Here is a 22,489-nt window from a genome sequence, read left to right as displayed (position 1 = left end):
ACTCTTTAATTGAAATGAAATGGACTTGTACACAAAAGCACAAGGCAATATTTGGGTTTTTGTAAGTTTATTGTATGCCTTGCTTCTTTCTTTAGAAAACTGCTACAAAATGTTTTATAGGCAAGCAACTGCCTTTTTCTTTTTAAGACAAAAACATATTTAATTCTACACATAATATTAATTTTGATTGTGGATATCTTTATTGCAAATGAAGAGCCTGAATAAATCTATGTTCATGTTTTAAAAATCATTCTGGCTTATTTCTGAGGAAAAAAGTTAGTTTTTATAACATTCTTAAATAACAGTGCCCATCGCCTTTCACTATGTCATCAAGACAATGGAATAAGGTTAACCATATTCATATAGTCTGATCATATGCTTTTCAAATATTGAGTGTGGCTGGCATGGTGGCTCATGCCTGTAATCCCAGCACTTTGGGAGGCCAAGGTGGGAGACTTGCTTGAGCCCATGAGTTCGAGACCATCCCTGGCAACATAGCGAGACCACATCTTTACAAAAAAAAAAAAAAAAAAAAAAAGCCAGCCACGGTGACTCACGCCTGTAATCCCAGCACTTTGAAAGGCCGAGGTGGGTGGATCACTTGAGGCCAGGAGTTTGAGATCAGCCTAGCCAAAATGGCAAAACCCTGTCTCTACTAAAAATACAAAAATTAGTTGGGCGTGGTGGTACACATTTGTAATCCCAGCTCCTCGGGATGCTGGTACACGAGAATCACTTGAACCTGAGAGGCTGAGGTTGCAATGAGCTGAGATTGCTCCACCGCACTCTAGCCTGGGCAACAGAGTCATACTCTATCTCAAAAAGCAAACAAACAAGTAAACAAACAAAAAAATAACTGAGTGTAGGGCTATGTGCCTATAGTCCCAGCTACTTGGGAGCCTGAGGTGAGAGGATTGCTTGAGCCTGAGAGGTCCAGGCTGCAGTGAGCTGTGATCATGCCACTGTACTCCAGCCTGGGCAACAGCGTCCCTGTCTCAAAAAAAAAAAAAAAAGTTAAATAAAATAATGAGGGTGTGATTTCAGTAACATATACTATGAATATATATGTATCCATTTTATTTATTTATTTTTATTTAGTTTTTTTGAGACAGAGTCTTGTTCTGTCACCCAGGCTGGAGTGCAGTGGTGTGATCTTGACTCAGTGCAGCCTTGACCTCCCAGGCTCCAGCAGTCCTCCCACCTCAGCCTCCTGAGTAGCTAGGACTGTAGGCGTGTGCCACCACACCTGGCTATTTTTTGTATTTTTTTGTAGAGATGAGCTTTCGCCATGTTGCCTAGGCTTGTCTCGAACTCCTGAGCTTAAGTCTTCCTCCTGACTTGGCCTCCCGAAGTGTTGGGATTACATGCCTGAGCCACCGTGCCTGGACAGTATTCTCATTTTAAACAAACATACCTTGGAGGATATAAAATATGTAGTATCCTTATATTGCTGATGAAAATTAAGGTAAAATTGACAGCTCACTGTGATGTGATTTTGTTTTTTTTGAGCTAATAACTCTCATTTTTTTTTTTTTTTTTGTGACGGAGTCTCGCTCTGTCACCCAGGCTGGAGTGCAGTGGTGCAATCTCGGCTCACTGCAAGCTCCGCCCCCCCAGTTCACGCCATTCTCCTGCCTCAGCCTCCTGAGTAGCTGGGACTACAGGCGCCCGCCACCACGCCTGGCTAATTTTTTGTATTTTCAGTAGAGACGGGGTTTCGCTGTGTTAGCCAGGATGGTCTCGATCTCCTGACCTTCTGATCCGCCCGCCTCGGCCTCCCAAAGTGCTGGGATTACAGGCGTGAGCCACCGCGCCCGGCATAACTCTCATTTATAAGCTATATAGCATTGGCCAAGTTACTCATCTCCTGACCCCAAGTTTCTTTATCTGATGAAGCTTGACTTGAGTTTCACAGTTATAGGTACATTTGTATCTAAATGTGAAAGACAAAACTCTAACACTCTTAGAATATGAAGTAGACCATTTTTGTGTCCTTGAGTAGGGAAATATTTTTTTGAACTGAAGATTATAGCAGTACCTATCAAGGCAGATGTGAAAAGTTGGATTACATTAAAATTAAGAATTGATGTTTATCAAAAGATAACATAAAAGCCCGTACAAGCCTGGGCAACATAGCAAAATGCTGTCTCTATAAAAAAACTAAAAAATTAGCCAGGTGTGGTAGTTGCACACCTGTAGTCCCAGCTACTCAGGGAAACTGAGGTGGGAGGATCGTTTGAGCACAGGAGTTTGAGGTTGCAGTGAGTTACCCTCGTGCCATTGTACTCCAGCGTGGGTGACAGAGCCAGACTTTGTCTCTTGAAAAAAAGATTGGAGGGCAAGTTACAGGATAAGAGAAGATATTTACATGCTCTTGTGTACGCATGCTTTCTCTCTGTCTCTCTCTCTCTCTCTCTCTCTGTGTATATGCCTATATACACACATACACATCCACACATACACACCCAAGAGTATTCTCCTTGGATATATAAAATAATATATAAAAGACTCCTATACATTAAGAAGAAAAAAACTCAACAATGAAATAGTAAAATGGTAAAGAGACTTGAATAAGTACTTTATAAAAGAGAGTATCAGTGAGCTGGGCGCGTGGCTCACGCCTGTAATCCCAGCACTCTGGGAGGCTGAGGCGGGTGGATCACCTGAGGTCAGGAGTTCGAGACCAGCCTGGCCAACAGTGAAACCCTGTCTCTACTGAAAATACTAAAAATTAGCTGGACATGGTGGCAGGCACCTGTAATTCCAGCCACTAGGGAGGCTGAGGCAGGAGAATTGCTTGAACCCAGGAGGTGGAGGTTGCAGTGAGCTGAGATCACACCATTGCACTCCAGCCTAGGGAACAAAAGAGAAACTTCATCTCAAAAAAAGAAAAAAAAAAAAAAAAGAGTATCAGTAAGGTCAGTAAACATATGTATGAGAAGGTTTCTTTCTTCAGTTATTTGGAAAATACAAATAAAATTCACAGTTGAGTACCACTGTACACCTACCAGAAAGACTAAAAGTTAAATGATGGACAGTATTAGGTGATGATGGAGATGTGGAGAAATGGGAAGTCTCGTATATTGCACTTGGGAGTGCAAATTGGTACAATCACTTTGGCAACAGTTGGGAATATCTATTAAATTTGAACTACATGTATCCTATGTGTCAGTAATTTCATTCTTAGAGGTATCTGTGTATGCATGGATATTGTGGAGACCCATGTGCATATATGCACTAGAATATCTGTATAAGAATATTAATAGCATTATTTGAAGTAGCCAATAATTAGAAAAAGCCACATGACCATCAGTGGTTATCAGTTTATAAATACATAAATATTTATAAGAAGAAATACTGAGTAGTAATGAAAATCAGTGAACTTCAGCTACATAGGCTGTTTGTTTGTTTGTTTATTTATTTATTTAGAGACAGAGTCTCACTCTGTCACCCAGGCTGTAGTGCAGTGGTGCGATCTCAGCTCGCTGCAATGATTCACCTGCCTCAGCCTCCGGAGGAGCTGGGATTACAGGCATCGACCACCACGCCTGGCTGATTTTTGTATTTTTAGTAGAGACAGGGTTTCACCATGTTGGCCAGACTGTTCTTAAACTTCTGACCTCAGGTGATCTGTCCACTTTGGCCTCCCAAAGTGCTGAGATTACAGAGTGAGCCACCGTGCCTGACCTAGACCATTATATTTAAATCTCACAAGATATGAGTGAAGTATAAAAGATAAACCTCAAGTAGTGTATACTGTAGGATTGCATTTTTATGCATTTGCAAAACTGGTGAATAGGTATGCATATAGAAGCATAAAACTAAAGCCCAGCAATGAAATGATTGCCATAAACACCATAATTGTGGTTACCTCTTGGGCAGTAGGGAAGATGTAGTTGGAAAAGGGTGCTTGGAGGGCTTGTATTGTGCCAGCAATATCTTGCCCCTTACAACTGGTCCTTTGGTGTTTGCTTTGTAATAATTCACAGAGCTGTGTGCTTGTGATTATGCATTTTCTACATGTGTGCTATGTTTTTCAATAGGAAACCTTAAAAAGATTGTTTTAGGCCAGGTGTGGTGGCTCACACCTGTAATCCCAGCACTTTGGGAGGCCGAGGTGGGCAGATTACAAGGTCAGGAGATCAAGACCATCCTGGCCAACATGGTGAAACGCCGTGCTACTAAAAATACAAAAATTAGCTGGGCATGATGGTGCGTCCCTGTAGTCCCAGCTGCTCGGGAGTCTGAGGCAGGAGAATTCCTTGACCCTGGGAGGCGGAGGTTGCGGTGAGCTGAGATTGCGCCATTGGACTCCAGCCTAGGCAACAAGAGCGAAACTCTGTCTCAAAACAAAAAAAAAGATTGTTTTAAAAAAATTAAAACGACTTCTAAAGGTGGTAAAGTGGCCAGGCGCAGTAGCTCACTCCTGTAATTCCAGTACTTTGGGAGGCCAAGGCAGGCGGAGCAGTTGAGCTCAGGAGTTTGAGACCAGCCTGGGCAGCATGGCGAAACCCCATCGCTAACAAAAATAAAAAGAAAAGTAAAGTTCCGGCGGGGGGAATGGCTCACGCCTGTAATACCAGCGCTTTGGGAGGCCGAGGAAGGTGGATCACCTGAGGTCGGGAGTTCGAGACCAGCCTGACTAACATGGAGAAACCCTGTCTCTACTGGAAAAAAAAAAAAAAATTAGCCGGGCGTGGTGGCATATGCCTGTAATCCCAGCCCCTCGGGAGGCTGAAGCAGGAGAATCGCTTGAACCCAGGAGGTGGAGGTTGCGGTGAGCCGAGATCGTGCCATTGCATTCCAGCCTGGGCAACAAGAGTGAAACTCTGTCTCAGAAAAAAACAAAAACAAAAAAAAACCCAAAAACCCCCCCAAAAAATAAACAAAAAAGAAACGTTCCAACCATAGATTGCGAATTTATGACGTTATACGTTCTGTTTTTATGTTATTTCATTTTATTTATGAAACGGAGTCTAACTCTGTCACTCAGGCTAGAGTGCAGTGGCATGATCTTGGCTCATGCAGCCTCCATCTCCCAGGTTCAAAGCAATTCTCCTGCCTCAGCCTCCCGAGTACCTGGGATTACAAGCGCCTGCCACCACGCCAGGATAATTTTTGTAATTTTAGTAGAGATGGGGTTTCACCATACTGGCCAGGCGGGTCTCGAACTCCTGGCCCCAAGTGATTTACCATCTTGGCCTCCCAAAGTGCTGAGATTACAGGTGTGAGCCACCACGCCTGGCCGGTACTTTCGTATTTTAAATCCTATCAATATGTATTTTTGGTCTTAATGTTTTCTGGATCTTTTCACTCATGGTAATGAAGTGCTTAAAAACTACAGGCAAACACTGGTGTGCTGAGGTACCTTATACTGGCATTTGAGAGTTAATAGCGCGCATCCCTTCCCAGCCACATATATAGTGATGTCACATTGGTATGTTCAGATTGGCCATGGTGGGAGTACTATACTATGGAAACAGGTAAAAACTACAAGTCAAGGTTTCCTCCACCTTTCTGGAAGCTGGTTATTAAACATCTACTAGCATACCACTGTGCTATCACCATATTGTGTGAGAAGTCTATAACGAATATAATGTTGGCTGGTCACGGTGGCTCACGCCTGTAATCCCAACACTTTGGGAAGCCGAGGTGGGTGGGTCATGAGGTCAGCAGTTCAAGACCACCCTGGCCAAGATGGTGAAACCCTGTCTCTACGAAAAATACCAAAATTAGCCGGGCATAGTAGCAGGCACCTGTAATCCTGGCTACTTGGGAGGCTGAGGCAGAAGAATCGCTTGAACCCAGGGAGGTGGTGGTTGCAGTGAGCCGAGATTGTGCCACTGCACTCTAGCCTGAGTGAGAGAGTGAGACTCTGTCTCAAAAACAAAAAAAGAATATAATGTTGACTATATATTTACTTATTTTTCTCATAATAATATAAACAGCATATAGCTACTTACTTAGATCATATTCAACAAAGATGAACTTCTTTGGGGAAGAAATTATTTATGTAAATATAATTTCATCTTTTTTTTCCCTGAGACAGAATCTCGATCTGTCACCCAGGCTGGAGTGCAGTGGTGCGATCTCGGCTCACTGCATCCCCTGTCTCCTGGGTTCAAGCGATTCTTCTGCCTCAGCCTCCCGAGTAGCTGGGACTACAGGCACGTGCCACCACGCCCGGCTAATTTTTGTGTTTTTAGTAGAGGCAGGGTTTCACCATCTTGGCCAGGGTGGTCTTGAACTCCTGACCTCATGACCCGCCCACCTCGGCTTCCCAAAGTGCTGGGATTACAGGTGTGAGCCACTGTGCCCTGCCAATTTCGTCTGCTGAGAGGCAGGTTAACATAACTGTTCAGTAATTAGAATTTCAGCTCAAGTAGTCTTTAGCCATTTTAACTTCAAATTATTTTACTTCTTTGTGTCTTTCAATTATATCTTTAAAATCAAGATGTTAGTAGTACCTACTCAAAATGAGTTTATTTTTTTTTTTTTTTTTTTTTTTTTTTTTTTTTTTTTTTTTTTTTTTTGAGACGGAGTCTCGATCTGTCGCCCAGGCTGGAGTGCAGTGGCGCTCTCTCGGCTCACTGCAGGCTCCGCCTCCCGGGTTCACGCCATTCTCCTGCCTCAGCCTCCCAAGTAGCTGGGACTACAGGCGCCCGCCATCTCGCCCGGCTAATTTTTGTATTTTTTTAGTAGAGACGGGGTTTCACCGTGTTAGCCAGGATGGTCTCGATCTCCTGACCTCGTGATCCATCCGTCTCGGCCTCCCAAAGTGCTGGGATTACAGGCTTGAGCCACCGCGCCCGGCCTCAAAATGAGTTTAATACAAGTACTGTGTTTAGGATAGTGAGTACTCAATAAATTTTGCTGTTGAATAACAATCATATTGCTTTATTGCAAATATTCATTTTTTTAATGCATTTGTCATAGAGAGACTGAGAAATTCTTCAGTTGTATTTTATCAGAATACTTAAAAGCTAAATTACTTGGAGTATTTTCAAGATGATATTTTATTTCATTATTTTATTTTTAGGTGATTCCTCCTAAGGAGTGGAAGCCAAGACAGTGTTATGATGACATTGATAATTTGCTCATTCCAGCACCAATTCAGCAGATGGTCACAGGGCAGTCAGGACTGTTCACTCAGTACAACATCCAGAAAAAAGCAATGACTGTGAAGGAGTTCAGGCAGCTGGCCAACAGTGGCAAGTGAGTAGAATCAGTTTGCTATTTCTGTTTCCTTCAAAAATTTATGTAAATATGTTAAGAAACAAAGTAGACAGAGGAGCTTATAAATGAAAAGCAGGAGTCTCCCATGCAATGTCTTTCACCTTTCTTTTAACCGTTTCTGTTTTCTGTTCTTTAGGTGGTTGCCTGAACATTTGGCTTAGTGTTAAAGAAATTGCTTTTTATTATCTCATTCATAGTAGCTATAAATGGAACTTCTTATCCCATAGTTGCCATGAGTTTTTGATTCTACACTTGATTCATGTTTGTTGAGCAATTTTTTTGGTGTATGTTTGGTAATGTTTAAGTCTTAAATGATTTATATGTATTAGAAAATTGGTACTTTTAAAAGCAAACCTTGAATGACTTGAAAGGCTACCATTGCATTAGTTATTTATTGTTGTGTAACAAATTATCCCAAAGTGGCTGGGCGCAGTGGCTCATGCCTGTAATCCTAGCACTTTGGGAGGCTGAGGAGGGTGAATCACCTGAGGTCGGGAGTTCAATACCAGCCTGATCAACATGGAGAAACCTCGTCTCCACTAAAAATACAAAATTAGCTGTGCGTGGTGGCTGATACATGCCTGTAATCCCAGCTTCTCAGGAGGCTGAGGCAGCAGAATTGCTTGAACCCGGGAGGCGGAGGTTGCGGTGAGCCAAGATTGCGCTATTGCACTCCAGCCTGGGCAACAAGAGCGAAACTCTGTCTCAAAAAAAAAAAAAAATTATCCCAAATCTTAGCTGCTTAAACCAACCCATAATTTCTGAAGGTCAGGAATCTGGGAGTGGCTTAGCTATGTAGTTCTGCCTCAGGGTCTCATGAGGTTGCAGTTAGGATGTTGCCTGGGCTACAGTCATCTAAGCATTTAATTGTGGCTGAAAGATTCTCTTACAAGAGTGCTCCCCTTTCATGGCTTTTGATGGGTCTTCAGTTCCTTGTCATATGGACTGCTCCTCATGTTGTGGCAGCTGGCTTCTCCCAGAACAAGTGATCTGAGAGAGATAGCAAGAAGGAAGCCACATGTTTTTCCTTTCCCTGTTTCAGAAGTGACACACTGTCACATCTGGCATATTCTGTTTGTTCCAAGCCAGTTGTTAAGTGTAGCCTACACTCAAGGGGAGGAGAATGAAGCTCTACTTCTTGAAGGGAGGAGTGTCAGTGAATTTGTGGGTATATTTAAACATTGTCACAATTATTATTAAACTTCTTTTAAAAAATTCTGATGTGATAGTTAGGGCCCCAGAATAAAGCGTAAATCTAACAAAAACAAAATAAAACAAAACCCGAAAGACCAACCAGAAATCATAGTTTCCGAATTCCCTGGATGGGTGTGAATGAGATTAAGACTTTGGATGAATTTAGGTATCTTCCTTTAAAAAAATTATATTTGACATTGTAAGCACATGATGCTACTTGAAGACTCTTATTTTTGCATGTTAAATTCCTACTATGGAACATTCTGGCTATTCCAGAGAAATTGAAAATTTTATGTTTAACATAATTTGAATCATTTCTTTTGAATTTTTGGGGTAGGTATTAATAGACTTTTATTCTTTCAGATCTTATTAATCGAGAACATGAAATTTTCAGTGAAGATTGGAAGCATTTTCTTTCGAACTCTTCCAGAATTCTTTTTTTTTTTTTTTTTTGAGACGGAGTCTCGCTCTGTCGCCCAGGCTGGAGTGCAGTGGCCGGATCTCAGCTCACTGCAAGCTCCGCCTCCTGGGTTTACGCCATTCTCCTGCCTCAGCCTCCCGAGTAGCTGGGACTACAGGCGCCTGCCACCTTGCCCGGCTAGTTTTTTGTATTTTTTAGTAGAGACAGGGTTTCACCATGTTAGCCAGGATGGTCTCGATATCCTGACCTCGTGATCCGCCCGTCTCGGCTTCCCAAAGTGCTGGGATTACAGGCTTGAGCCACCGCGCCCGGCCCCAGAATTCTTTTATAAGTACAATGCTGTTGAAACAAGATTGCAGAGGCAATTAAACCTGTTTACGAGTATAAACTATTGACTGTTTTCTGTTGCTATGTTTTAGTACCCATTTCCAGTGTCCCTGTTAAAGTGTTAATCGAATAGGTTAGGTCATTGAGTAATAACTCTGCTTGGCTCTTTTGATATTTCAAGGGATAATTTGTACTTAAAAGTAATCAGATTATACTCACTAAAAACTATGGTTAATACTCTTGATAATTATCATAACTGCCATAGGAAAGGTACAAAGTGCTATGAGGTTTCAAAGGAATACAAGGCTTCTGTGGTTGTTTATAAGTAATGGGTAATTTCATTTTGTAGGTACTGTTGAGATGGATTTTGAAGGATGGTCAGAAACATTTCTACCAGTTACAAAAGTAATATGTGCTTATTTAAAATTTCAAAAATAGGCTGGATGTGGTGGCTCACACTTGTAATCCCAGCACTTTGGGAAGCCGAGGTAGGTGGAATGCTTGAACCCAGGAGTTCGAGACCAGCCTGGATAACATGACAAACCCCGTCTCTACAACAAATAAAAAATTAGCCAGGCAGGTGGTATGTGCCTGTAGTCCCAGCTACTCAGGAGGCTGAGGATTGCTTGAGCCTGGGAGGTCGATGCTACAGTGAGTCGTGATTGCACCACTGTACTCCAGCCTAGGTGACAGAGCAAGACCCTATCTTGAAAAAAATCAAATAAAATTTCAAATGTAGCAATATATAACTTTGAGAGGCAATCATTGTTTGTATTACTTGGCAATTCAAAATATTGTTAAGACTTGAGCCTTGAAGTTCGTTCTTCTCTCGTTATAAAGAAACTTTGATCATCCTCTCTAGCCCATTTGATTATTGCAGCATGGTATCGGTTTTCTACCTCAAGATAATTTTACTGAGTACTAATTTTATACATATCTCTGTTAAATTATTATTCTACTGGCTTGGTTGTGTTATACCCAGACCGTTTATTCCCCGAAGAAGACCACCAGAGTCCAGAGTCAAAGCTAAGCAGCAAGGATCTTTATTACAGGTTCGGACCTGGAGCTCTCACACGCTCGTGAAACGAGCCAGACAAGAGAGCTCCCCTTCTGGGCTCTGAACAGTGTTACATAGTCTGGGGTAAACAGGCACAGAGTCATCGTACAGATTGGATGTATGGTTGGCCAATACTCGAACAAAGCGATTTGGCTGATTATGATTGGTTCCCGCCATCTCTAGTATTTCCGTTAATTTTGAAACCCTGGTGACGTTTATCAGGGGCTCGCCGGACAGGGGCAGGAAAGCGGTCTCACACAAAGGCAGTTAATCATTTGTTTTTACAAACCTGAGGCGGGAAAGCGGTCTCACACAAAGGCAGTTAATCAATTTGAGGTAGGTTTCACAGCAGGCCTAGGCAATACTTAAACGCATCCTGTGACCTTGCCATGCCACAGAAGAACGGGAGCTTACAAGAAAAACAGGAACTTACAACATTTTTACCATATGTTTGTGAGAGCAGGACAAAGTTTTAACACCGGGGTGGGGGCATCTTGTGCCCTTTCAGTTGTAGATTTACTGTTTCTGAAGATAGCCATTCAGGTGACATTGTTTTGTGTGTCACTGTGTGCACAGCGCTTGGTATAGTGTCTGGGATATGGTAGGTGCTTTTTCAACATATATTGATGGAGTGAATAAATAGTGTTATAAAAACTAAAATAGGCCGGGCGAGGTGGCTCAAGCCTGTAATTCCAGCACTTTGGGAGGCCGACACGGGCGGATCACGAGGTCAGGAGATCGAGACCATCCTGGCTAACATGGTGAAACCCCATCTCTACTAAAAGTACAAAAAACTAGCCAGGCGAGGTGGTGGGCGCCTGTAGTCCCAGCTACTCTGGAGGCTGAGGCAGGAGAATGGCGTGAACCCGGGAGGCGGAGCTTGCAGTGAGCTGAGATCCGGCCACTGCACTCCAGCCTGGGCGACAGAGCGAGACTCCGTCTCAAAAAAAAACCCAAAAAACTAAAATACATTTAAAATGGTATAAATTTTTAGGCAAATTATAAAGATTTACTTACTAAGAGAATATACATTTCTTGACATTCTGGAGTTTAGAGATGTTTTGAAAAATTGTTGGCTTTTTTTTAGTTGTAAATGTAACCATTATGGGAAATTATTTGAAAAATTACTTCTAGCTTTAATTTTATTTCTTTTCAAGTTAATTTACGCTGGGTACAGTGGTTCATGCCTGTAATCCCAACACTTTGGGAGGCTGAGGTAGGAGAATTCCTTGAGCCAGGAGTTCCAGATCAGCAAGGTCAACAAAGTGAGATCCCGTCTCTACAAAAAATAAAAAATTAGCCTTACATGGTGGCATGTGTCTGTAGTCCCAGCTACTCGGGAGGCTGAGGCAGAAGGATTACTTTAGCCTGGGAGGCCGAGGCTTCAGTGAGTCGTGATTGCACCATTGCCCCCGAGCCTGGGTGACAGAGCAAGACCCTGTCTCAAAAAAAAAAAAAAAAAAAAAAAGTTAATTTGTCTTTTGATTTAGATTAGTTTTATTACAATTGTAATGTTAAACAACTTTTGAAATTCATATTGTATTTCTTCTGTCAGTTTCATGTAGAAATTTATTTCAAATGCCAAGGAAATGGATTTCTAAGCCTCAAGAACCAAGGCTTTTACTTGTCCACGCAGAGCTGTGCCAGGATCACCTGGTTGTGGAATGGTCATGTTATGAGATTAATTTTTACTGGAGACAGGAGGTTTTCTGCTGGTCTTTCTTTTTTTTTTTTTTTTTTTGAGATGGAGTCTCGCTCTGTTGCCCAGGATGGAGTGCAGTGGCGTGATCTCGGCTCACTGCAACCTCCGCCTGCTGGTTTCAAGTGATTCTTCTGCCTCAGCCTCCCGAGCAGCTGGGACCACAGGCTCGCGCCACCATGCCCAGCTAAATTTTTTATATTTTAATGGAGATGAGGTTTCAACATATTGGCTAGGCTGATCTCTAACTCCTGACCTCTGATACGCCCACCTCGGTCTCCCAAAGTGCTGGGATCTTTCCATTCATCTGTTTTTCTTCAGCACATGCCCTGGCATTGGCACACAGTCCCTCATGTGTTCAGTCTTAGCAGTAGAGAAGATGACATGCTCATTTGGTTGATAATGCAATGTAGTCCAAAGTAAACCTAGAGATTTCCGATACAATTCTAATATAAAAATTTATAATGGTAGGTAATATGAATCACTTACATTACTGATGTGTACTTTCCTCTAGGCACAGAGCCAAGTGCTTTCCATAATTATCTGATGGAGCCCTCACAACAAGCTTGGCTGTATTTATCCCTACTTTTCAGAGGAATAACTGAGTTCCAGGGAAATTCAGCCCCCTGTCCAGGGTTACGTGGCTTATGAATGGAAGCCTGAATTTAAACATGGGTAGTCTGGCCTTGGAACCCACCTCTTAAGAACTGTGCCACAGTGAGTGAGAGGTTCTGGGTAAGAAGATATGGTTGAATCAGTATTGGGCAAATTTACACTGGATTTGTGGAACAGCTGTGATTGTTGGACAGTCCATTAGGGAAGGGCTCTGATCAGATACTAGCCATGTGAACTGGTCATTTTTTTCTAGTTGAGAATTAATATTTGTTTAATATATTTAAGGATTTTAGAATTTAACTTCAATGGACAATATCAAACTGTAACTTTCTCTCTTAGAGTTATAAGTTTTTAAAAGCTGATACTGCACGTGCCTGTAATCCCAGCTCCTTGGGAGGCTGAGGCAGGAGAATCGCTTGAACCCAGGAGGTGGAGGTTGCAGTGAACCGAGATCATGCCATTGCACTCCAGCCTGGGTGACAGAGCAAGACTCTGTCTCCAAAAAAAAAAAAAAAAAAAGTTACTGATTGAGTACATAGTGATAGATTATATTGAAAGAGATCAAACACAAACACATTCCTCCATGTGTCTCAGCCCTGGGCAGTGTACAAACACATTCCTCCATATATCTCAGCTTTAGAAAAACACCACCTGGAGAGTCCCCGATAAGGTCACAACCGTTCGTGGTTTTACTGAAAGTGTGGGAACCAATAGAAAACTGCTAAATGTGTAGCTTAAAATGTTAACCAATTGTAATGCTGTAACCAAAAGAATTCCCTTGTTCCTCTGTAACCTTACATATCCTGTTTACATCGGGCTATAAAAAGCGAGCACATGCAACGTTCGGGGCCCTCTTGGATGCTGTGGAATGGAGGGACCAAGTTTGAACTTGCAGTAAAGATCCTTGCCGCTTGGCTTTGACTCTGGACTCTGGTGGTCTTCTTTGGGGAATAAACGGTCTGTGCATAACATTTGGGGGCTCGTCCGGGATTCCCCAAGCCCACCAGACCCCTGGTCAACGGATCTACCAGGATCGATCTGCTGATAGGTGAGCCGGCTCGTCTCTGTTTGTCTGTCTGTGTCTGTTTTGAACCTGTATCTGTGACTCACGAGGTCTGAAACTGAAGCTGACACAGTCCTGGCGGACGCGCTATAGGACGGCCAGCGGAGATTGGTGGGAGACGTCCCCTGGCTCTCACCTGATTTAGATTTCTATCTGAACTGATTCTGACCCGGGCTTACGGAGCGCGCTTGCGGCTAGATATTATTGATACTCCAGTTTTCCTTTGCAGGAATTCTAACCCATATTCTTCTGCAGGAAGAGACTACCAACTATTACAGAATGGGTAATACCCAGAGCACACCCCTATCTCTCCTTATAAATAATTTCAAGGATGTTAGAGCAAGGGGCCATGATCTTAGTGTGGAAATCAGGAGGGGAAAGCTAATTAGTCTGTGCCGCTCCGAATGGCCTGCCTTTAATGTAGGGTGGCCACCCGAAGGGACATTCTGTCTTCCTGTCATCACTAAAGTCTAAGGTTTTCCTACCTGGGTGTGCTGGCCACCCGGATCAAATCCCATATATCCTCATATGGCAGGACCTTGTTAAGAACCCGCCCCCTTGGCTGTCCCCTTTCCCACTAGCCCCTGAACCCTGTAAGGCCCTGGTTGCTCGGCCGCTAAAATCCAAGCAACCGACTGCCCCCCCATCCTGTTTTACCTGATAGCGGGGACCCACTGTCCACAGAACCCCCTCCGTAACCCTCCGGGACCCAGGCCCCAGCGCCCCGGGCTGGGCCGCAGGAAGAAGCAGGCGGACGGGAGGCGGCCGGCGCACCCGAGCCTGCCGAAAGCGGAAGTAACTCTGAAGGGCCGGCGGGGTGGACGCGAGGGCGCACTTTGCGGGTTAGCCCCCCCCAGCCGCCTGACTCCATAGTGGCTCTACCCCTTCGGGAATTAGGATCCCCAGATGACACGGGAATCCCCAGGCTCCAGGACTGGCCATTCTCCACCAGTGATCTGTATAACTGGAAGACTCAGAGTGCCCGGTTTTCAGACAACCCCAAACATTTAATGGCTTTACTAGATAGTGTCATGTTCACCCACCAGCCCACTTGGGATGATTGTCAGCAGCTCCTCCGAATCTTGTTCACAACGGAGGAGCGAGAGAGAATACAGGTAGAAGCTAGAAAGCTGGTCCCGGGGGACGACGGTCAACCGACTGCCAACCCTGACCTCGTAAATGCGACTTTTCCTCTGACCAGACCGGCGTGGGACTACAACACGGCAGAAGGTAGGGGACGGCTACACCTTTATCGCCAGACTCTAATGGTGGGTCTCCGGGCAGCTGCTCGCAAGCCCACTAATTTGGCTAAAGTATACTCTGTTCTGCAGGGAAAGACAGAAAGCCCAGATACCTACTTTGAAAGATTAATGGAAGCTTTTAGACAGTACACCCCCACAGACCCAGAGGCCCCAGGGAGTCAGGCAGCTGTTGTAATGTCTTTTGTAAATCAGGCGGCCCCAGACATTAAAAAGAAACTCCAGAAATTAGAGGACTTAGAGGGAAAACAGATTCAGGACCTCCTTCAGATAGCCCAGTGAGTTTACAATAATAGAGATACTCCAGAGGAAAAGCAATTTAAGACCACTGAAAAAATGACCAAGGTCCTGGCAGCGGTAGTACAGAAAGAGCATCTACAGCCAGAGAACACCCAACCTAGGCGGTCCCCCAGACATGATAATCTGAGCAAAGACCAATGCGCCTACTGTAAGGAGGCTGGCCACTGGGTAAGAGACTGCCCTAAAAAGAAACAACGCAGAGGACAGGGACCCCCTAGGTCTACACCCGTACTAGTCACTCAAGACGAAGACTAGGGAAGACGGGGTTTGGACCCCCTCCCCAAACCTAGGGTAACTTTGCAAGTGGAGGGGTCCCCAGTTCAGTTCTTGGTCGATACGGGAGCATAGCACTCGGTCCTAGTTAAAACTAATGGAAAATTATCCTCCAAGTCCTCGTGGGTGCAAGGGGCCACAGGGATTAAGAAATACCCCTGGACGACACAAAGAACAGTAAACCTCGGAGCCAGGAATGTAACCAATTCTTTCCTGGTCATCCCTGAGAGCCCCTGTCCCCTATTAGGGAGAGACCTGCTAACTAAAATGGGAGCACAGATCCATTTCCTCCCTCAGGGGCCCGTCGTGACCAACTCCCAAAATCAACCCGTGTCTGTCCTGACTATAACCCTAGATGATGAGTACCGGCTCCACCAGGAGTGAGCGGCCCCTGACCAGGACATAACAACCTGGCTCCAGCAATATCCAGGAGCTTGGGCAGAAATGGGGGGCTTAGGACTAGCAAAACACCGTCCTGCCTTGTTTGTTGAACTCAAGCCTGGGATAGACCCCGTTCGGGTACGCCAATACCTGATGCCCCTAGAGGCCAAAGAAGGGATTGAACCACATATTCGCCGGCTCCTCGACCAAGGGGTCCTCCGCCCATGTCACTCGCCCTGGAATACTCCATTGTTGCCGGTACGGAAACCTAATAGCGGAGAGTACAGACCTGTACAAGACTTGAGAGAAGTCAATAAGAGGGTTATGGACATACATCCAACTGTGCCTAACCCGTACACCCTCCTGAGTACCCTAAACCCTAAACATCAATGGTACACTGTTTTAGATTTGAAAGATGCTTTCTTCAGTTTGCCTTTAGTCCCTCAGAGCCAAAAGCTCTTCGCCTTCGAGTGGACTGACCCTGAGAGGGGCATAAGTGGCCAACTGACATGGACCAGACTGCCGCAGGGATTCAAAAACTCTCCTACCCTGTTCGATGAGGCCCTCCATGAAGACCTGGGTGAGTACCGACGCAAACACCCTGAAATAACCTTACTACAGTATGTTGATGACCTCCTGATTGCTGCCGAGACCCAAGAAGCTTGTATCCAAGGGACCAAGGGTCTCTTACAAGCTCTAGGGGATCTGGGCTACTGAGCCTCGGCAAAGAAAGCTCAAATCTGTAAACCAGAAGTAACATATCTGGGGTACCTGCTAAGAGGAGGCAGCGCTGGTTAACAGACGCCCGGAAGCAGACTGTTCTGCAGATCCCCAGGCCACAATCCACCCGACAAGTAAGGGAATTCCTGGGATCGGCGGGATTTTGTAGACTATGGATCCCTGGGTTCGCAGAGATGGCTAAACCCTTGTATCAGGCAACATGGGGACAACAGCCATTTAATTGGACAGAAGAAGCCGAGTCGGCTTTCCAACAGATCAAAACCGTCCTACTCTCTGCGCCCGCCCTGGGACTACCTGATGTCACCAAGCCCTTCCACTTATACGTGGATGAGAGCAAGGGTGTCGCCAAGGTGGTGCTAACTCAGAACTTAGGCCCCTGGCAGAGGCCAGTTGCCTACCTGTCAAAGAAATTAGACCCAGTGGCTGCCGGGTGGCCCCCTTGTCTCCGAATGATTGCAGCCATGGCCCTGATGGTACAAGATGCTGATAAACTTGTCATGGGTCAAGAATTACGGGTCGGTACCCCACATGCCATCGAGGGTGTACTCAAACAGCCACCTGATCGATGGATAAGTAACGCCTGGCTCACCCACTACCAAGGGCTACTACTAAACCCCCTCAGGATAACTTTCCTGCCCCCAACAACCTTAAACCCTGCCTCGCCGTTGCCCAACCCGGACCTGAACGCCCCGCTCCATGATTGCACCGAGATACTAGCTCAGGTGCACGGAATTCGAGAAGACCTGCAGGACCGCCCACTTCCTGACGCTGACCTCGTTTGGTTCACCGATGGGAGCAGCTTCATACACCAAGGCCAGAGGTATGCTGGAGCAGCAGTGACTTCAGAGACTGAGGTAATCTGGGCGGAACCCCTGCCCCCGGGGACGTTGGCCCAGAAGGCCGAACTGATAGCGCTCACCCAAGCTGTCACCTTAGGGGCAGGAAAGAAACTGACAGTATACATAGACAGCCGATATGCCTTTGCTACGGCGCATATACATGAGGCCATTTACAGGGAGCGAGGGTTACTAACAGCTGAAGGAAAAAAGGTAAAAAACAAGAAAGAGATCCTAGCCCTGTTAACAGCCCTATGGAGACCGGAAAAACTGGCTATTGTACATTGCCCAGGGCATCAGAAACCAATCACTCCGATTGCTCAAGGCAACTCTCTGGCAGACCAAACCGCAAGGAGTATAGCAAAGGCGCCCAGCCAACTCCTTGCACTCCAGCTCCCTGATCCGGGCCCCCGGGACTTACCATATCTCCCTGATTATTCAGAAAAAGATCTCCAGTGGATTGACAAACTTCTCCTGAAACGGATCCAGAATGGGTGGTGGACTGATACTAATGACCAAACTATCCTCCCGGAAAAATTAGGACAACAAGTGTTAGAACACATCCACCGAACCACCCACCTGGGTGCCCGGCGGATGATAGACCTGATCAGAAGCTCCAAGCTCAAGATCAGACATATAGCCGAGACGGCCAGCAGCATCGTGACAAGTTGCAAAGTCTGCCAGCTTAGCAATGCCTATCCCCAGCCCCAGGCTGCAACGGGAACAAGGCTCAGGGGAACCAGGCCCGGTATCTACTGGGAAGTAGATTTTACTGAGATAAAGCCAGGAAAATACGGGTATTGGTACTTACTTGTCTTTGTAGATACTTTCTCAGGGTGGACTGAAGCATTCCCAACCAAGAGAGAAACCGCTCAGGTTGTAGCAAAGAAAATTCTGGAAGACATCCTCCCCAGGTATGGCTTCCCCGTCCAGATAGGGTCAGATAATGGGCCGGCCTTCGTTGCTAAGGTGAGTCAGGATTTGGCTTCCCTCCTTGGGGCAAATTGGAAACTACATTGTGCTTACAGGCCCCAAAGTTCAGGACAGGTAGAAAGGATGAATTGGACCTTAAAAGAGACCTTAACTAAATTGACTATGGAGACTGGTGCTAATTGGGTGGTCCTTCTCCCCTACGCTCTATTCCAGGCCCGTAATACCCCTTAGAGACTGGGCCTTACCCCTTATGAAATCATGTATGGCAGACCCCCACCCCTGGTTCCCAGCCTAAAAGATGATCTGCTCAAATCTGAAACAGAAAATGTCTCTGAACTCTTATTTTCCCTACAAGCCTTACAGAAAGTTCATCAGGAAATCTGGCCCGAGCTGAAGGAACTATACGAAACCGGTCCCCCGCCGACACCCTATCTGTACCAGCCGGGAGACTGGGTCCTGGTTAAGCGACACCGACAAGAGACCCTAGAACCCAGGTGGAAGGGACCACTCCAGGTACTCCTAACCACACCCACCGCCCTGAAGGTAGAAGGCATTGCGTCGTGAATCCACTACACCCACGTCAAACCAGTGGACCTGACCTCCGACCTTCTTGAGCCAATCACGACAGCGACTGAAGCACCGGCCACGTGGACTGTGGACAGAGCTAAGAACAACCCCTTAAAACTCACCCTGCGCCGGCAGCACAGCTCACTGCAAACATGCAGCTAGGTAGTCTAACCCTAACGTTAGTTGCCCTTGTGGCCGCTGGGGCAAACACAAAACCAGCTCCTAATCCCTTTGTCTGGAGATTCTGGCTTTATGAAAACCAAACCCACCCTGGGCAACCTCATAAGCCCGGGAAATTACTGGCCAGTGCTGATTGCCCCTCCTCAGGGTGCAGTGACCCAATTTTGCTAAATTTTACTGGTTTTCAGATAGCCAAACCGGTGGTGCAAATGATATATTTTGAGTTTGATCAGACTAAATACAATTGTAAACACTATTGGTGGCACCAAAACGTAGGCTGCCCCTACAGTTACTGTAACATGCATTCAGTCAGAGGGTGGAACGAGCAATCTGGGTGGAACTTCTACCGTCAGGGTAGAGTCGGCACCTATACTTGGATAGTTAAGGACCCTTGGAACTCCCGCTGGACCACGCGTCAACATGGGGCTATAGTACCACGTGGCCTAGCAGTCACCTCTATCTGTGGCGTGGCCTAGTTCAGGTACGGCCTCTGGTCCATGGGGATATCCAACGACAGGAAAACAGACTAACACAAGATTTACGTTCTTTCTCCTGGTTAGAATTATTACAAGAAGGATTAGAACTTGCTAACCTTACAGGACTTCACAGCTTGTCTGGCTGCTTTCTGTGTGCCACCCTAGGGCGTCCACCACTAACCGCTGTCCCTCTGCCATGGGAATCCTCTACCCAAACTAACAACCTTCAGAATCTCTTGAGTGCCCCTATTCTTAATGTGCCACTGTACCTGAACCCCAGTCAGGAGAAGTTTCCCTACTGTTTTTCAGGCACCAACTCCAGCCTCTGCAACATCACTGTAACGCCCCCTAACACCAACCTGAGGGCCCTGCCGGGCATATTCTTTTGGTGTAATGGAACATTATCTAAGAACCTATCTGGTCCCTCTGTTACCAACCTACTGTGTCTTCCTGTCCCATTAGTTCCCTGGTTAACTCTACTAACTGCCGGCGAGTTCCTGGGGTACACCGGTAACTGGACTAGTACTGCTATTCACCCAGCCCCTAGACCGAGACCTGCACGAGCCATATTTCTCCCCCTCATTGCGGGAATCTCCCTCACCTCATCCCTCATTGCGGCCGGACTGGCAGGGGGAGCCCTAGGTCACACTCTCATAGAAACCAACAAGTTGTACCAACAATTTGCTGTTGCTATGGAGGAGTCGGCTGAGTCCCTTGCCTGCCTTCAGCGACAGCTCACATCCCTAGCTCAGGTAACCTTGTAGAACCGGAGGGCCCTAGACCTACTCACTGCTGAAAAAGGTGGTACATGTATGTTCCTGAAGGAAGACTGTTGTTTCTACATAAATGAATCAGGGTTTGTAGAGAACCGGGTCCAACAGTTATGCAAGTTAAGCATAGAAATGAAAAAACAGCAGTTTGCCTCAGCTGCAAACCAATGGTGGAATTCCTCTATGTTTTCTCTGTTAGCCCCCTTCCTTGGACCCCTGCTAAGTCTACTATTTCTGTTTACCGTAGGACCTTGTGTTATTAACAGAATTTTGCAGTTTGTCAGGGAAAGGTTTGATACCATACAGCTCATGGTCCTCAGAGCCCAATACCAACCGGTAAACACTGAAACAGAATCAGACTTACAAGACCCAAGATTGGCTCCAGAGGTACCTGAGAAAGGGGGGAATGAAAGAGATCAAACACAAACACATTCCTCCATATGTCTCAGCCCTGGGCAATGTACAAACACATTCCTCCATATATCTCAGCTTTAGAAAAACACCACCTGGAGAGTCCCCGATAAGGTCACAACCATTTGTGGTTTTACTGAAAGCGTGGGAACCAATAGAAAACTGCTGAATGTATAACTTAAAATGTTAACCAATTGTAATGCTGTAACCGAAAGAATTCCCTTGTTCCTCTGTAACCTTACATATCCTGTTTACATCGGGCTATAAAAAGCGAGCACATGCAACGTTCGGGGCCCTCTTGGATGCTGTGGAATGGAGGGACCAAGTTCGAACTTGCAGTAAAGATCTTTGCCGCTTGGCTTTGACTCTGGACTCTGGTGGTCTTCTTTGGGGAATAAACGGTCTGGGAATAACAATATAGGTCTTGGTATGTGGTATAAAGCACATTAGGGCTTCAATTTCCAAAAATCTTGGAAGTTTCTGTAGAAGTCCTCATACATAGCATCTCTGTTATCTTCTCCTTTCTGATCATTCTGTGTTTTGGGGCAGTGGTCCCCAACCTTTTTGGCAAGGGACTGGTTTCATGGAAGACAATTTTTCTCTGGATGGGGGTGGTGGGATGGTTTTGGGATGAAACTGTCCTACCTCAGATCATCAGGCATTAGGTTCTCATAAGGAGCACTCAACCTCGATCCCTCACATGCACAGTTCACAACAGGGTTCACACTCCATGAGAATCTAATGCTGCCACTGATATGACAGGAGGTGGAGCTCAAGCAGTAATGCTCACCTGCCACTAACCTCCTATTGTGTATCCCGGTTCCTAACAGGCCACAGACTCGTACTGGGGATTGGGAACCCCTTCTCTGGGGAATAGGGATGGTACACCTGTCTCTGTCACCTGACTCTGACCTTTAGTTAGCTTGCTTAGCTTGTGCCTGGAATTCCCGATACTACTGGAACCTACTAGGAAAAGTGGTGGAATGATGACAGGTTAATGGTGCTTTCATGCTAATTCTTTTTATTTAAAACAGTTTTAAGGCTGGGCGTGCCTGCTCACGCCTGTAAATCCCAGGACTCGGGAGGCCGAGGCACGCAGATCACCTGAAGTTGGGAGTTTGAGACCAGCATGACCAATATGGAGAAACCCTGTCCCTACTAAAAATACAAAATTAGCTGGGTGGGGTGGTGCATGCCTGTAATCCCAGCTACTGGGGAGGCTGAGGCAGGAGAATCGCTTGAACCTGGTAGGCAGAGGTTGTGGTGAGCCGAGATCATGCCATTGCACTGGGCAACAAGAGTGAGACTCCATCTCAAAACAAAACAAAACAAAACAAAAGCATTAACAAAATTAAAAATAATTTTTAATTCTTTAGAAAATAGAGACAGGGTCTCACTACCTAGGCTGATCTTGAACTCCTGAGCTCAAATGATCCTCCTGCCTTGGGCTCCCAAAGTGCTGGGATTATAGGTGTGAGCCACCACACCCATCCCATGTCCATCCTTTTTATTTTTGGCTATGCTTGAGATTCTAGTGTTCTGGGTAAATTCAAATTGTTCTATATTTTGAATACAGTTGTTAAATTAAGTTGTTTGGTATTTTGAATACAGTTGTTACATTATTTGATATTCTTGTTACACAGATAACTAGTTTGGGGTCCCTAGTATAGTGAGTGTAGATGTCAGTTATTCTATAATTAGTCAATCTAAAATGTCCAGTATGCTTTATAGGGATTCTGCTACTGCTAAA

General features: G+C 45.5%; 1 protein-coding gene across 10 annotated transcripts in view; it reads left to right on the top strand.

The window, feature by feature from the left end:
- Positions 1–22,489, top strand: part of KDM4C (lysine demethylase 4C) — a 432,363-nt gene that overhangs the window by 44,288 nt on the left and 365,586 nt on the right. For all 10 annotated transcript variants that reach the window (XR_002731803.2, XR_002731804.2, XR_002731805.2 and 7 more), the window contains exon 3: positions 7,040–7,215. Coding sequence is in view for 7 of the 10 variants with exons in the window: in XM_023213146.2 (XP_023068914.1) it covers positions 7,040–7,215 (176 nt within the window). In the remaining 3 variants the exon portion in view is untranslated. The remainder of the gene's footprint in view (positions 1–7,039; positions 7,216–22,489) is intronic.

The sequence above is a fragment of the Piliocolobus tephrosceles genome, chromosome 14, assembly GCF_002776525.5.
Source record: "Piliocolobus tephrosceles isolate RC106 chromosome 14, ASM277652v3, whole genome shotgun sequence".
NCBI lineage: Eukaryota > Metazoa > Chordata > Mammalia > Primates > Cercopithecidae > Piliocolobus > Piliocolobus tephrosceles.
This window is presented reverse-complemented; position numbering and strand designations above follow the sequence as displayed.